This window comes from Jaculus jaculus, chromosome 6 (assembly GCF_020740685.1).
Source record: "Jaculus jaculus isolate mJacJac1 chromosome 6, mJacJac1.mat.Y.cur, whole genome shotgun sequence".
Taxonomy (NCBI): domain Eukaryota; kingdom Metazoa; phylum Chordata; class Mammalia; order Rodentia; family Dipodidae; genus Jaculus; species Jaculus jaculus.
Window position 1 is genome coordinate 159,335,209 of NC_059107.1, and position 15,758 is coordinate 159,350,966.

General features: G+C 51.6%; 1 protein-coding gene across 1 annotated transcript; it reads right to left on the reverse strand.

Annotated features, from left to right (window-relative positions):
* Nucleotides 1–8,140: 8,140 nt before the first annotated feature.
* Nucleotides 8,141–15,432, reverse strand: LOC101614540 (cytochrome P450 2D4). Its single transcript, XM_045152404.1, has 9 exons — nucleotides 15,217–15,432; nucleotides 13,236–13,407; nucleotides 10,938–11,090; nucleotides 10,690–10,850; nucleotides 10,117–10,293; nucleotides 9,804–9,945; nucleotides 9,400–9,587; nucleotides 8,805–8,946; nucleotides 8,141–8,723 (listed from the first exon to the last, which is right to left on the reverse strand). The coding sequence occupies exons 1-9, from the start codon at nucleotides 15,403–15,405 to the stop codon at nucleotides 8,545–8,547; spliced, it is 1,503 nt and encodes a 500-aa protein (XP_045008339.1). The 5' UTR covers nucleotides 15,406–15,432; the 3' UTR covers nucleotides 8,141–8,544.
* Nucleotides 15,433–15,758: the final 326 nt, after the last annotated feature.

Consider the following 15,758-nt stretch of genomic DNA (forward strand, 5'->3'; position numbering starts at 1 on the left):
TTGCTATAATCCCAGTACTTTGTTGGGAGGCTGAGGATCACTGTGTGTTTGAGGCTAGCCTGAGACTACATAGTGAATTCCAGGTCAGCCTGGGTGAGAGTGAGACTCTAACCCCCCCCCAAAAAAAAGAAAAAAGAAAGAGAAAGAAAGAAAGAAGGAAAGAAAAGAGGGCTGGAAGGATGGTTTAGTGGTTAAGGTGCTTGCCTGCAAAGCCCAAGGACCCAGATTCGATTCTCCAGATCCCACATAAGCCAGATGCACAGGGTGATGCATGCATCTGGAGTTCATTTGCAGTGGCTAGAGGCCCTGGCATACCCATTCTCTCACTCTGCCTCTTTTTCTCTCTCTGAAATAAATAAATAATTCAAAGAAAAAAAGTTTAGGGCTGGAGAGATGGCTTAGCGCTTAAGGCGTTTGCTTGAAGGTCCAGGCTCATTCCCCAGTACCCATGTAAGCCAGATGCACAAGGTGGTGCATGCATCTGAACATTTGCAGTGGCTGGAGGCCTTGGTGCACCTATCTTCCCCCTACCTCTCAAATAAATAAACATTTTCTTTCTTCCTCCTCCTCCTCTTCTTCTTCTCCTTTTTCCTTTTCTTTCTTTCTTTCTTTTTGGGTTTGTTGAGGTCAGGTCTTGCTCTAGCCCAGGCTGACCTGGAATTCACTCTGTAGTCTCAGTATGGTCTTAAACTCATTGTGATCCTCCTACTTCTGCCTCCCGAGTGCTGTGATTAAAGGTGTGTACCACCACGCCCAACTAAACCTTTTAAAAGGATATGATTTTTGGTTTGTTATAAATAGTGACATTTGAGGGCTGGAGAGATAGCTCAGCTGTTAAAGATGCTTGCTTACAAAGCCTTATGGCATGGGTTGGCCTGGGCTCAATTCCCTAGTACCTACATGAAGCCAGATGCACAAAGTGGGATATGTGTCTAGAGTTCATTTGCCGCAGCAGAAGGCCCTGGCATGCCCATACTCACTCTATCTCTGTTTCTCTCTTTCTCTTTCTCCATCCCTGCCTATCTCACAAATAAATTTAAGAATTTTTAAAAAATAATAATGACGTTTGATTTATTTTGTTTTTCGAGATGGGGTCTTGTTCTAGCCCAGGCTGACCTGGGTAATAATGACATTTGAAAGTGAGGCAATCACATCTCTTTTTTATTTTAAATTTCTTGTTTATTATTTTTATTTATTTATTTGAGAGTGACAGACAGAGAAAGAGGCACGTACAGAGAGAAAGAGAGAACGGGCGTGCCAGGGCCTCCAACCATTGCGGACGAACTCCAGACGCGTGCGCCCCCTTGTGCATCTGGCTAATGTGGGTCCTGGGGAGTGGAGCCTCGAACCAGGGTCCTTAGGCTTCACAGGCAAGCACTTAACCGCTAAGCTATCTCTCCAGCCCACATCTCTTTTTTAAAGCTCTGATTTGTCTCTTTCATCAACCTATAGGAACAGTATACTACTATTTGCAGAAGTCTGCTGGTAAAAAGACTCCTGACTATGATGTTGATGAGGCACCACTCCAGGTAGGAGGTCTGGCTGCTGTCTGGGACCTGGAGGCTGAGATGTTCTCACCTGGCCTAAAAAAGAATCAGGCTCCTCAATGTCTATGAGCACCACGGACCCCACCTATGTTATCAAGATAATGTGTGAGGGCTGGAGAGATGGCTCAGCACGTAAAGTGCTTGCCTGGGAAGCCTAAGGACTCAGGTTCGATTCCTCAGGTCCCACATAAGCCAGATGCCCATGGTGGCACATGCATCTGGAGTTCGTTTTGCATTGGCTAGAGGCCCTGGCGTGCCTATGCTCTCTCCCCCTACCATCTGTAATAAATAAATAAAAAATAAAAATGTGAGAGAGCTGGAGAGGGTGCTCAATGGTTAAAAGTGCTTCCTATGCACCAGAGGAGGCCTGGGGCTGCTGAAGTCCTTTCCCCAGATCCCATGTAAACAGCCGGGTGTGGTCACACATGTCTATAACCACTGTCCTGTGAGAACTGAGGATCAGTGGGGCTCACAAAACTGCCCATAGCTCCAGAATCAATGAAGAGATTCCAGCTCCAGGAAGCAAGTGGATATGCAATGAAGGGGCCTGACATTGCCTCTGGTCTCTGCATGTTCGCGTTGGGCATCTGCACACACATGACTATAGTGTAAACATACGCTATCTATACACCACATCACACTGATTACATGCACATACACTAAAAAGAAGAGATCATTTGTGAGGCTAGAGAGATGGCTTAGCGGTTAAGGCAGTTGCCTACAAAGCCAAAGGACACAGGTGTGATTTCCCCAGGACCAAGGTAAGCCAGGTGCACCAGGTGGTTCATGTGTCATGAACTCATTATGTAGTCTCAGGCTGACCTCAAACTCACAGTGATCCTCCTATCTCTGCCTCCCACATGCTGGGATTAAAAGCATTTGCCACCACACCTAGCCCTGTTTTTTTTTGGTTTTCCGAGGTAGGGTCTCAGTCTAGCTCAGGCTGACCTGGAATTGACTATGGAGTCTCAGGGTGGCCTTGAACTCATGGTGATCCTCCTACCTCTGCCTCCCGAGTGCTGGGATTAAAGGTGTGCGTCACCATGCCTGGCCCTAGCCCATTTTTAAAATTTAATTAAAAGAAACTTTTTTGTTTATTATTTATTTATTTGAGAGTGATAGACAGAGAAGGAGGGAGGGAGGGAGAGAGAGAGAGAGAGAATGGACGCACCAGGGCCTCCAGCCTCTGCAAACGAACTCCAGACGCGTGCGCCCCCTTGTGCGTCTGGCTAACGTGGGACCTGGGGAACCGAGCCTCGAACCGGGGTCCTTAGGCTTCACAGGCAAGCGCTTAACCGCTAAGCCATCTCCCCAGCCCTAAAATTTAATTTTTAAAATGTTTTTCTAATGGGTGTGCCAGGGCCTCTAGCCACTGCAAATGAAGTCCAGACACATGTGCCATTTTGTGCATCTGTTTTTTTTTAATATTATTTATTTTGCAAGCACACAGAGAGAAAGAGATTGAGAAAACAGATAGAGAATGGGCGCACCAGGGCCTCCAGCTTCTGCAAACGAACTCCAGATGCGTGCACCCCCTTATGCATCTGGCTAATGTGGGTCCTGGGGAATTGAGCCTCGAACCGGGGTCCTTAGGCTTCACAGGCAAGCGCTTAACCGCTAAGCCATCTCTCCAGTCCTGTGCATCTGTTTTTACTTGAGTACTAGGGAATTGAACCTGGGGTGTTAGGCTTGGCAGGCAAGTGCCTTTACTCACGGAGCCATCTCTCCAGCCCTCTTTCTAGCTTTATGAGACAAGTTCTCATTTTGTATCCCAGACTGGCCTCAAATTTGCAATCCTCCTGCCTTAGCCTCCCCAAATGCTCAGATTACAGGTGTGTGGCTCCATATATGGTTACTCCTTCCAAATTCCTTGTTTATTTATTTATTTTTCTGTGTGGAAAACAACCCCATGTTGCTTCCTCAAGGACAGTCTTGAAAGATTATCTGAAGAAGACCTTGGTTCATACTTGACTGAGCATTTAGCTAGAATTGTAAACTGAAAATATTTCTTTCTTTCTTTCTTTCTTTCTTTCTTTCTTTCTTTCCTTCTTTCTTTCTTTCTTTCTTTCTTTCTTTCTTTCTTTCCTTCTTTCTCTCTCTCTCTCTCTCTCTCTCTCCCTTTCCTCCCCCCTTCCTTCCTTCCTTCCTTCCTTCCTTCCTTCCTTCCTTCCTTCCTTTCTTTCTTTCTTTCTTTCTTTCTTTCTTTCTTTCTTTCTTTCTTTCTTTCTTTCTTTTGTGGTAGGGTCTCACTGTAGCCCCAGCTGACCTGACATTCAGTATGTAGTCTCAGGCTGGCCTCGAATTCACAGTGATCCTCCTGCCTCTGCCTCCCGAGCGCTGGGATTAAAAGCATAGGCCACCACGCCCGGCTGAACATGCTTTCTTGACTTCTTGAAGATCCTCATTGTCTTGTAGTGTCAAAGTTTGACGAATATTTTGAAAAAGTTTGAATCCCAGAACAAGCTTTAAGTTCTTCTCTTTGTCTTCAGTGTTCTAAAATGTATCGATGGCCGGGCATGGTGGTGCACACCTTTAATCCCAGCACTCAGGAGGCAGAGGTAGGAGGATTGCTGTGAGGTCGAAGCCACCCTGAGACTACAGAGTGAATTCCAGGTCAGCCTGAGCTAGAGTGAGACCCTACCTCGAAAAACCAAAAAGAAAACAAAACATAAAATGTATCAATGACAAAATCTGGGATGGCAGGTGCTTCCTTACGCATTGTCTTGGATGCATGCAATTCTTTCTCCTTTGTGAGTAAGCATGCCCTTCATTTCTGAGAAAGGGTCTTTATCAAAAAAATAACCTGTTGGGCTGGCCTGTTGGTAAAGTGTCTGCCTGCGTGAAGCTTTAATACTCAGCAGAGCATTATCCCAGCACTTGGGAGGTGGAGGCCAGCCAGCCACTGCAAATGAAATCCAGACACATGTACCACCTTGTGTATCTGGCTTATGTGGATCCTGGGGAATCGAACCTGGGTCCTTTGGTTTCACAGGCAAGTGCCTTAACCACTGAGCCATCTCTCTAACCCTGACAAATGCAAACTTTTAACTTTCTAAAGATCTCTGTTGGGGCTGGAGAGATGGCTCAGCGGTTAAGGCACTTGCCTTCAAAGTCAAAGGACCTAGGTCCGATTCCCCAGGACCCACGTAAGCCAGACACACAAGATGTCACTTGCGTCTGGAGTTTGTTTGCAGTGGCTGGATGCCCTGGTGCGCCTATTCTCTCTTTCTCCTTCTCTCTCCCTCGGTCTCTTTCTCAAAAAAAAAAAAAAAAACACAAACAAAAAAAAAAAACCTTCTGTTGGTGTTTTGCAGGATGTTGTCCTGAGATAGCTGGAAATCACTCACTGGGTATGTATGAAGGCAATGACAGTAGAGCTCATGCCAGCCTTCTCTCTCCTTGTTACACAGCCCATTGGGGAGACTTTAAGGCCAGTGTGGGGTGCAGTGGATAAGTGCTACCCCATGACCACTCAGGTAGGTGAGGGTTAGGGCTACCCCTTCACTTTGAGTAGGGTGGCTGTCCTAATCACCCCTGGCAGGCACAGCGAGGGGGACCGTATCTGGAGGGGACAGGCCAGACCAGTCACTCACAGCCGACTGTCACTCCTGCTTCCTTCTGTAGCGACGCGAAGTCAAGAGTGGGAAGACGCAAGCCTCAGGGGTATGTGAGTCTCTCCTGAAAGGCTGGGCCATGAATCTCTTCCTGGGGTGCTCTACTGGACTCAGGGGCGTCGCAGCTCATGGAAGGGAGTCCTAGGAGTAAGGGCAAGCACCTTTGTGTGTAGGGGGGATCCCACCAATTTACCACAACTCGGCTGGAAAGGAAAGGACAGCTCGGGAAAACAGAAGGCTGTAACGTCCCAGGCGTCCCAGGTGTGGGGATGGGAGGGGTGAGATGTTCTGAGGGTCTCGGTGCTCATCTTCTCTCTCTTGACTCTCCCTATAGGCCTTGGCCCCCAGGGAAATAGGAGGGCAGGATGACGGTGCCTCTAAAGAGGAGACTGACATCTTGTCTGCAGAGGAAGGGCAGGTGAGCTCCCCCCAGGGAAGAAGCAATCAGCCCTATTCGTAGTGAGGAGGGGTCAACTGGGGGGTAAAGAAGACCTGAGGTTTCCATCAGAATGTTCCAGCACGGGTCCTGAAGGGCCGTGGACCTCTGTAGGGCGGGGAGAGGGCAGTGGGGATTAGCTCAGCCCCCAAACCATCCCACTGGACAGGGGTCTCCGTGTGGAACTGCGGAGTAGCAGACCTGGCATGAGCCGGGGGTGGGCCTGAGTCTTGGCTTCCCTGTCTTCCTGAGGAGCCAGACCTCAGTTTCCCCATCCGCACGACTCAGAATCTCCTTCCACCACTGTTGTGTTCCTCTTCTTCCACCCCAGGAAGAGGAAAAGCTCCGGCAGGAAGTTGCTGTATATCCATCTGGTAAGATGGCCGCCCAGCCCCGTTGTGACAGGTCTGCCCTCCTGCCAGTGACGCAGGCTGTCCCCTCTCAAACTTTCCTGAAGTGAAGAGGGAGGGAAGCCGGGTAGCCAGATGTCGTGACCTTCCTCAATGAGCCTCCTCGGACCTCCTGCTTCCTCCGGAGCCCTGGGCCACTGGGTGTTGCGTCCCTGCCCTTTATCAGAGTGACTGGAAGTCCCCAGGCACCCTTGCAGCTAGGGACCCACAGGGCCCTCCTGCTTGTCTGTTTTAGAGGCTTCTTCAGTAGACAGCCAGGAGGGGAGTTCTGGGGGCTGGATCCTGCATTTCCTGAGAAGGTTCTGGCTGAGTAGACTCCCAGCCTCTGACACCCTGAGGAGAACAGCCACAGATGAGAAGGAATCCAGTAAATCAGCTCTTTGAGGCACTGCTAGCCTGGCTGCCTCATTTCAGGGGCCCCAAGGGCTGCTGGGGGTCATTCGGTATTTCTGTCTTCTTGGTTATCTTAAAGAACTGAAGAAAGGCACATGCGTGTAATTAAGTAGCAAGAAACTTTATTAAGAGCAAAGCGATGGTACATGCTCTGAACACACTGCCAAAGGGGCAGCGGCCACTGGGGGGAAGAAAACTCAAGGGCACCAGCACGTGGTTGGGGTTTCTCTTCTAGTTTTAGAGGAGGCTGCATTGGATGTTCGGGGCATAATTTGGGTGGTCCTGTGGCGTGATGGACAGGTTTGCGTCATGCACCGTGTTCTCTACTGTGCATGTTCCTTATCACAGTGCGTGTGATTTTAACCACATGTTTCCCCAGGTATACATGGTCGTAAAACGGTAAACAGTTTCCCCTCAAAGCTCACTTGCAGGACACAGTCTGTCTACAGCACATGCCGTCTGGGCTGGGTGACTCCCTGCTGTTTGAAGCTATATCTATCTAAGGACATATTTCACCGTGTGCCAATGACAAAGGGGAGGAGAGAACGAGCTCAGTGTGCAGAACAGGTGTGCTGCAGCTCAGTGCAGGTGTGAGTGTGGCGGGGGGAGGGGGATGGGGGCCCCAGATCCCACCAGGTTGGTAGGTGCATTATTTAGGAGAAAGCTGTGCTCACCGCTTAAACCAAGCAGAGTCCCTGATGGCTCAGTCGTCCCAGATGCTTGCCTGCCTCCCGAGGCTGCCAAGGGACACCCACACTCTGCCACCAGCTGCGGGGACACACCTCTTGCCCCGAGCCCTGCTGCTGTGGGTGGTACTCTATGGTGGTCCTCGGGGGCCCAGCTCAGCCTTCTGATGCAGTGCCTGGGGCCAGACCACGATCCCTTCACACTGTGAGTTTCTGAGCTCCAAGGACACTTAGGGAAATGGGAGCAGTTGGGAGTTTGGGAACAGAAACCTCAGGGCATTCTCTGCTCTGAATGTCTTCAGCTCTCTATCCTGGGATGCTCCTTATATGCACCAAAGGCTCAGGGACACCCTTGGGTGTTGTCCCTGTGCCCCCAGTTCAGATCTGCCACCATGAGATGGGAACAGAGGTGGAAGACAGCCCCCGTCCTCAGTTGGGGGGACTGTAGGCCAGCAAAGGTCACAACCCCGGAAGTCAGAGCAGGAAGGCAGACCGATGCAGTGCAACTTTCTTAAGAGGAGAGGAGCCCAGGGCCACGTGGCGCGTGGCATAGTGACATCAGGTTAAAGCAGGACTTCTCGCAGAGGCACATGCCACCACCTCCTCCCTACCTCGCTGCCACACGGGATCCCCGAGGTTGACTCCCTAAGACAGACCTGCAGCCATCAGGGTTCATTGCCTGCCCCTCCCGAGCCTGCCCGCTCTGTACAACTTGACCTAAACAAGCTGCGCTCTATGGCTTCAGCCCGGCCGGGGGCCAGGGGCGCCTTCTCACTGCACAGGGGCCTGGGAATCACCATCCCTGATGGGCCAGGGAATTAGACCAATCACGTCATTCGACTGCCAAGCTTGGGAAGGTTGCTCTCTCCTGGGCTCTTGCTAGCAGAATACCTGGCACCTGATGGCTCTCCCCTGGGTGTTAATCCTAGTATCTGACTTCCTAACTCCCTGATTCTTTTTTTTTTTACTTCTTTGGGGTATCATATGAAAAGTTAAGGGTTCCAGGTCAGACTGGACTAGAGTGGGACCCTACCTCAAAAAACCAAAAGAAAAAAAAAAAAGTAGTTAAGGGGCAGATGTGATGGTGTGGACATGCCTCTGCTGTGTGGTGGGCCAGCAATTAGGGCTGCCAGGGGAAGTCCTGTCCTTCTCCCACACATCAAGGCTAAACTGTCACCCGTCAGCAGCCCTGGCTGGCCTCTCCTTCCAGGTGCTAGAATCTATGTACACATCGGTGATGTCCACCATCTGGTGGAAGAATCTGGTAGGCAGCATTAGGAATAAGGGTATGGGTGGCTAAGGTTCAGCAGAGCAGGCCTGCTGGGGTCAGGGGTCAAGGAGGAGTAAGATGGGGTTAGGGCACTCCTTGGGAAGGCTACAGGGGGCCTCACCATAGCCTCAAGGGGATGATTTAGGGAACTCTAGGACCCCAGCTGGGATATGAATGGAACCCCTTTCCTAGCGGGCCACAGCACAGAGCTGGTAGGGGGATGGGGTTGTCAGAGCACCAAAGACCCCATAGTCGCTGGGCCGGGGCTGTCCTGCGGGCACCGAGAAGCTGAAACGCTGCAGGAGGCAGGTGAAGAGGAGAAAGAGCTCCATGCGGGCCAGGGGCTCCCCGAGGCAGGCGCGGCGGCCTGCGGTGGGAGAGGGGCTCAGTCAGCCTGGGTCCCAGGCTTCCTGGGGGCGAGGCAGGGGTGCGGGGAGCCCATGGGTACCTGCTGAGAAGGGCATGAAGGCCTCCTGCTTCACGAAGTGGCCCTGGGCATCCAGGAAGTGCTCAGGGTGGAAGCGCAGGGGCTTCTCCCAGACGCTCTCATCCTTCAGCACCGAGGACAGGTTGGTGATGAGGGTGGTCCCCTGGAGGAGACACACGAGGTGACCACGGACTGGCATGGGGACACCAAGACTCCAGGCACGAGGTACACATGCACAGACTCTCTGGCATGCATCTGGACTTTGTTATGCAACCTTTGACTCCAGAAACTCAGCACCCTTTGATGCCATGGCAAGGCCAAGGGACAAGTGACACGGGTATTCACACTGCCGCCTCTCCCTGTGCGCAGTGGCTGCTATGACAACCTCACCTATAGTTCAGCAAGTCTCCTGGTTCTTCTGATACAAAGTGTTGGCCTTGTCTCTGCTCTGCTTCCCACTCACAGTAAGGCTGGGGAAGTTACTACCTGAGGAGCTGAGAAGTGGGTCCTAAATTCCTCCCTCACCTGTCCGTAGTGGACTGAGGCCAGTCACTGGCTGGTAGCACTGAGTAGGAATTGGCAGAGCCCATGCTGGGGTAGGAGGGCCCATGCCTACCTTGGGGATGAGGAAGCCCTGCACTTCAATGTCACGAGTTGTCATGTGAGGCACACCAAGTGGGACAATGTCCGCAAAGCGCTGCACCTCGTGGATCACGGCGTTGGTGAAGGGCATGCGGGCCTGGTCTGCCATCTCCGGACTTCGCGCCTGTCCTATTACTTCATCGATCTCCTGCTGGACGCGGCCTGGAGGGACAGCGTCCCCATGGAGACCAGTCCCGGGGATGCACCTCGATCCTCTCCTACCTCTGTGATAAGGCTGCGGCCACGGGAGGAGACGTCCTTCACTCTTGCTGGTGTCTGCCTAGGCCAGTGCTGGGAGCCCAGGTGTCCTAACACGGTTGGGGACCCTGCCCCTACCTTTCCTCCCTCTCCCTCCCTTCTGGCCCCGGCCAGGCTCACGCTGCACATCCGGGTGCAGGATCATGAGGAGCAGAGCCCAGGCCAGCGTGGTCGAGGTGGTCACCATCCCCGCAGAGAACAGGTCAAACATCACCATACGCAGGTTCGCGTCATTGAAGCTGCTCTCGGGATTGCCCCTGGCCTGGGCCCACAGACAGAAGTTGGCTCAGGGATAGAAAGAGGAAACCCTTAGCGACCTCCCACGGTCTTTAGGGAGTCCAGGTGCCACACCACTGGGTGATGTTCAAGCCCTACCCAGCCTGACCTCACCACCCCACAGCCTTAGACCCCATCTCTTGCAGTGGCCCCTCACCTTCTCCACTTCGGCCAGGAAGGCGTCAGTCAGGTCTCGGGGTGGCTGGTCAGGGTCCCTGGTCATCCTGTGCTTGGTCAGCAGCTCATCCAGCAGGGCCATGAAGGCCTTCTTCCCGGAGAAAAACTTGCCAGGCAGCCCCGGGATGCGCAGGAGAATGGGGACCACATTCAGCAACTGTGACAGCCACAAAGTGGGGCTCAGCGTGCGCCTGCGCCCACCTCAGGCTCTAGCTTTCTCCGGGGTGGACCTAGGTGACATGGCCCATCTCCAAGCGCCAGCCTTCACCCTCTGTCCTGGCCTTCCATTGTCAGCAGGCCTCTCCTACCTGGAAATCTCACAGGCTTGTGTGGCTTCCACATAGACACAGGGCGCAAGACCTAATCAACCCTCTCTGGAGCCCTTGACCCTGGCCTACCCCTCCTGATCCTCTCGTCTAAAGTTGTCTGCATGTGGGTCTTTGCTGTGGCTTCTCCCAGCAGGCCCTCTCCCGTGACCCCTGCACGAAGATCCTCCTCCTGGGAAGTCCTACGGCATGGAGCTGGCTGACAATGACACCCCTGAGACCCGCACCATGGGCACAAAGCCCGCCTCCTCCTTCAGGGTGGCCTCCAACAGGTCCAGCAGCCTGATGAAGTGTGGGTCGTTGTACTCGAAGTGGTGGGCATAGAGGAGGGACGCAATCACATTACACACCGCTTTGTTCAGGAGGATGTTGGGGCTGAATGGGCGCCCTGGGGGTAGAGATGCAAGTTAGAGTATTGTCCCGACCTTTCTGCCCTCCCCCCCCCCCGCCCCCGTACCCACAACTTATCACCCACCGGCATGGTCGGCAAAGGCAGCACAGAGGTGGCCGGCTTCCTCGATCACCCACTGCTCCAGCGACTTCTTCCCCAGGCCGAAATGGCGCAAGGTCGACACGGAGAAGCGCCGCTGCTGGCGCCAGTCAGGCCCGTACTGTGCCATGACCACGCCTGGGGGCAGGTGGGTACCGAAGTCTAAAGCCTGGCCGCAATCTGGCCACACCCACAGTCCCCCTCTTGGCCACTGTAGTCAGCAGCCTTCACTGTCTCGCTCTGGCCCAGGACGACCTGGAATTCACTACGATGTCTCAGGGCCGCAGGGTGGCCTCACACCCAGGGTGATCCTCTTACCTCTGCCTCCTGAGTGCTGGGATTGAAGGTGTGCACCACCACGCCCGGCTCACTGTCTTTTCTTTTTTACAAATATTTTATTTATTTATTTATTCATGAGCGATAACGAGGCAGATAAAGAAAGAGAATAGCCCAGCCCAGAAAGCCAAATATCGCATGTTCTCTCTCCTATGTGGATCCTAGCTACAAATGATTGGACTTCTATGTGAGTAGGAAGAAAACTCAGTAGCAGAGGCCAGTAAGCTAGAAAGGAGATATAAAGGGAAGAGAAAGGAAGGGAGGAAGGCTTAATAAGATGGTATTGTATATATGTAAGTAGAAGAACACATCAATGGGGTGAAAAGGCCTAAGTGAGGTCAGGGGAAGAGATTGAGTAAAGGTGGAGGGAGAGCTAATCAAAATCTAAGAGGATATAAATAAGTCATATGGAAACCTAGTTTTTTGGACAATGGCACCTTCAGGAGCCATAGATTGTTACTAGAAAAATTTCAGTGTCAGGGATGGGCTATCTTCCTATGAGTTGTTGTCCAGGGAGGTCCCTTATGCCCCCCAAAACATTACAAGCCATTGTCGAGGCCCTTGGTTTCCTACCAGGAAGACTCTACATACTTGGGCTGCAAGGCCACTGAGAAATCCTGCCAGAGCTGAGCTGAAAACCTCCTGCATGTAGACCAGCTGACAGAAAGCTGGAAAAAGCCACACTGTATGCAGTTCAGTGGGACAAAAAGAAATCACCAGTGAAGATACTCAACAGTGGACACTGCAAGCTTTATATTTGGCCAGCCAGGCCAAATGAGCCAATGGGTGCAATAGTGGCATGTCCATTATGGGGGAAAACAACTGCCCTCTAATTGCACTGGAGGCCTGCTCCATGGGAGGAAATACATCCCTGATACTGAAAACCTACAACAGGGGTAGTCATGAGCCCTAGGGGTGTAATGTCTGCTGCTGTCTGGCTAAATGTATATACTATGCTCACCAAACTGCCCAGTAAGCACTTAAGGTTCATACCCACGTATTAATGCTACTCTCACTTTTGGTTAGAGAAGCTTTTCTTTTCAGATGACAGTGACCTTGGGATGACTCAGAAGGCACCATGGTGCTGAGAAGAAGTGACAGAGGAGCGCTCAGCACTGAAATATCTCTATCACACCTTCCAAAGCTCAGGGTCCATTGCAGAAGAGGTGGTGAAAAGAATGTAAGAGCCAAAGGAAGGGTAGGACTCCTTACAACATGCTCCTCCAGACACAAAATGGCCTGGATATCCATGACCTCACAGTGCCTGACACTACCTACACAAGACTGTCATAATAGGAGGAAAATATCATGCCATCAAGATTAAAAAAGACACTGAGTGAGAAGGGGAGGGGATGTGATGGAGAGTGGAGTTTCAAAGGGAAAAGTGGGGGGTGGGAGGGAATTACCATGGGATATTGTTTACAATTATGGAAGTTGTCAATAAAAAAGTATATATATATAAAAAGAAAGAGAGGGCTGGAGAGATGGCTTAGTGGTTAAGCGCTTGCCTGTGAAGCCTAAGGACCCCGGTTCGAGGCTCGGTTCCCCAGGTCCCACGTTAGCCAGATGCACAAGGGGGCGCACGCGTCTGGAGTTCGTTTGCAGAGGCTGGAGGCCCTGGCGTGCCCATTCTCTCTCTCTCTCTCTGTCTTTCTCTCTGTGTCTGTCGCTCTCAAATTAATAAAAAAAAAAAAGAAAAAAAAAGAGAGAATAGGTGTACCAGGACTATTAGCCACTGCAAATAAACTCCAGATGCATGTGCCACCTTGTGCATTTGGCTTTATGTAGGTACTGGGGTATTGAACCCAGATCCTTAGGCTTGGCAGACAAATGCCTTCACTGCTGAGCCATCTCCCCGCCTCTTTAGGTCCTGAACTGTCCCCAGTCCCTGTTCTCAGTTCCCCACTGCCACCGCCCACTTTGCTTTCTGCCACTGTTTGCATTTGCCTTGGGAATGTGGTCCAAAGCCCGTGTGGTTGAAGATGGCCATCGGCGGCCGGTCAGCGGTGTCCTCGCTGTAGCTCACCAGCGCCTCGCGAATGGCTGCCAGCCCGTTTAGCACCACCACTGGCTTCCAGCCCATTTGCAGGCTGAACAAGTCCCCAAAGCGGTACCTCAGCTGTAGGCAAAGGTGAGGGTGTTACTGGCACGTTTAGATTCCTGGTCTTAGCTACACCATGCACAACTTGGCAGAGAGGCCCAGTAGCCCATGCAAGGATAAAGTCTTCTTATACTTGATGGGGGAATCACTTTGGATTCTATTATCCCACCATAACCTTACTAGTGTCCTAAAATTGCCAGGAGAGCCCATTAGCATGTTTTTCCCAGTTCTAATTATTTTCAATTCACTGGATCTTTTTTTTTTTTTTTTTTACTGAGGTAGGTTCTTGCTCTAGCCCAGGTTGACCTGGAATCAGTCTCAGGCTGGCCTCGACCTCAGAGCGATCCTCCTACCTCAGCCTCCCAAATGCTGGGATTTAAGGCATGTGCCACCACCCCCAGCTTAAAATAATTCTTTAAAAAAAATTATTTGAGAGAGAGAAAGAATAGGGTTATGCCAGGGCCTTCAGCTGCTGCAAATGAACGCCAGACATGTGCGCCCCCTAGTGTGCACGTGCGACATTGTGGCTTATGTGGGACCTGGAGATTTGAACATGAGCTCTTAGCTTCACAGGCAAATGCCTTAACTGCTAAGCTATCTCTCCAGCCCTAAAAATAATTTTTTCTTTTGAGGTAGGGTCTCACTCTAGCCCAGGCTGACCTGGAGTTCACTATGTCTTCTCAGGGTGGCCTCCTACCTCTGCCCCCCGAGTGCTGGGATTAAAGGTGTACACCACCTCAAGCTCCTAAAAATCATTTTTATTGGGAGCTTTAATATATGAACATACTGTAAGTTGGTTGTATTCTCATTAGGTACCCTCTTCTGCTCCCGTTCTCCTCCCTGGCACCCATTCCACTGACGACCCTCTTCAGCGGGGTATTTGTCATCACTGTGGGTTCATGAATGCACCACATTAGCATCTTAATGTACAGGTGAGGGGACTCAGGTCCACAAGGGCAAGCTGTGAGACCCAAAACTTGAAGAGCAAAAGATTAAACCAGTCACAGCAACTCTCTCTACTATTATTTTGTTGTTGTTTTCAAGGTTGGGCCTGGAATTCATTCTGTAGTCCCAGGCTGGCCTCAAACTCACGTCAATCCTACTTCTGCCTTCAGAGTGCTTGGATTACAGGTGTGAACCACCATGACTGGCTAAGTTTACTTTTATTTCCTGATAGAAACACTCCAGGACCACAGCTCTCTATCTCATTCCATCCTCAAATCTGTTACCTCTAAATTTTATTTTTGTCTTAGTTTTTTTGTTTGCTTTTGTTTTTTGAGGTAGGGTCTCCCTCTAGCCTAGGCTGACCTGGAATTCACATATAGTCTCAGGGTGGCCTCAAACTCATGGCGATCCTCCTACCTCTGCCTCCCAAGTGCTAAGATTAAAGGCGTGCGCCACCACACCTGACAGTTTGTAATTCTGGCATGCCTGTAATTGGGAGGCTGAGGTAGGATTATAAATTTCACCTTGAACTACACAGTAAAGCCCTGTCTCTAAAAGACTAAGTCAAAATACAGGCGTGGGCTTGAGGAAAACTCTACCGTGAAAAACAAAAGCAAAAGCAAACAAACAAAAAGTTACAAGTTTATACCACCATCCAACTCCTTACATGGTTGCTACTCTGTCCAACGGATGTTAACTTAGCTGCCACCTCCTGGCCTTTGCTCTGGGAGAGTCCAGTGTCCTCAGGCCTGGCAGTGTCCTTCCCTGGGCACCACTCCACTTGCTGACTCGGGGCCCAAACTCCTTGTCTGGCCTGGGGCTTCACTACTGTTCTGCTGAGAGGTCACCATGACTTCAACAGCCCTCCAACAACTCTCTTACCTTCTGGAGGCCCCTTGGCATGTTCTGGAAGTCCATGTGCAGCAGGTTGCCCAGTCCAGGCAGTGGCACCGGGCCTGGTGGGTAGCGGGCAGCCCAGCGTTGGCGCCGGTGCATCAGGTCCACCAGCAGCAGGAAGATGGCCGTGAAGATGGCCGCAGACCACAGCCCGTCCCCGGCCGGCAGTCCCATGGCTGCTCGGCTGCTCCCTGGACTTGCCTGAGAACACCTTGTAGAGCTGCCTGTGAGCGGGGAAAGGACTGTCACCACACCAAGGGCACTCAGCCAACCAGGGCTAGTCCCTTCGAACGCAGGCGACACCGCCCTTTGTCCCCTGTCTTGTGCAAAGCAGCTGTGTGGACTGCAGCTGGAGGTGCTGGCAGGGGACAGGAAAGACAGCCTCAGAGGTCCCTGCCTGTCCTGTCTTTATCAGGTGCATACCCAGGAGAAGGGGAGAGAAATGTGACACATGAGCTGGGCACACTGGTTGTAACCAGCCGGTTGAGCCTTGAGAGGGGCACAGGGGCAGTGCTTCACGCTGGAGC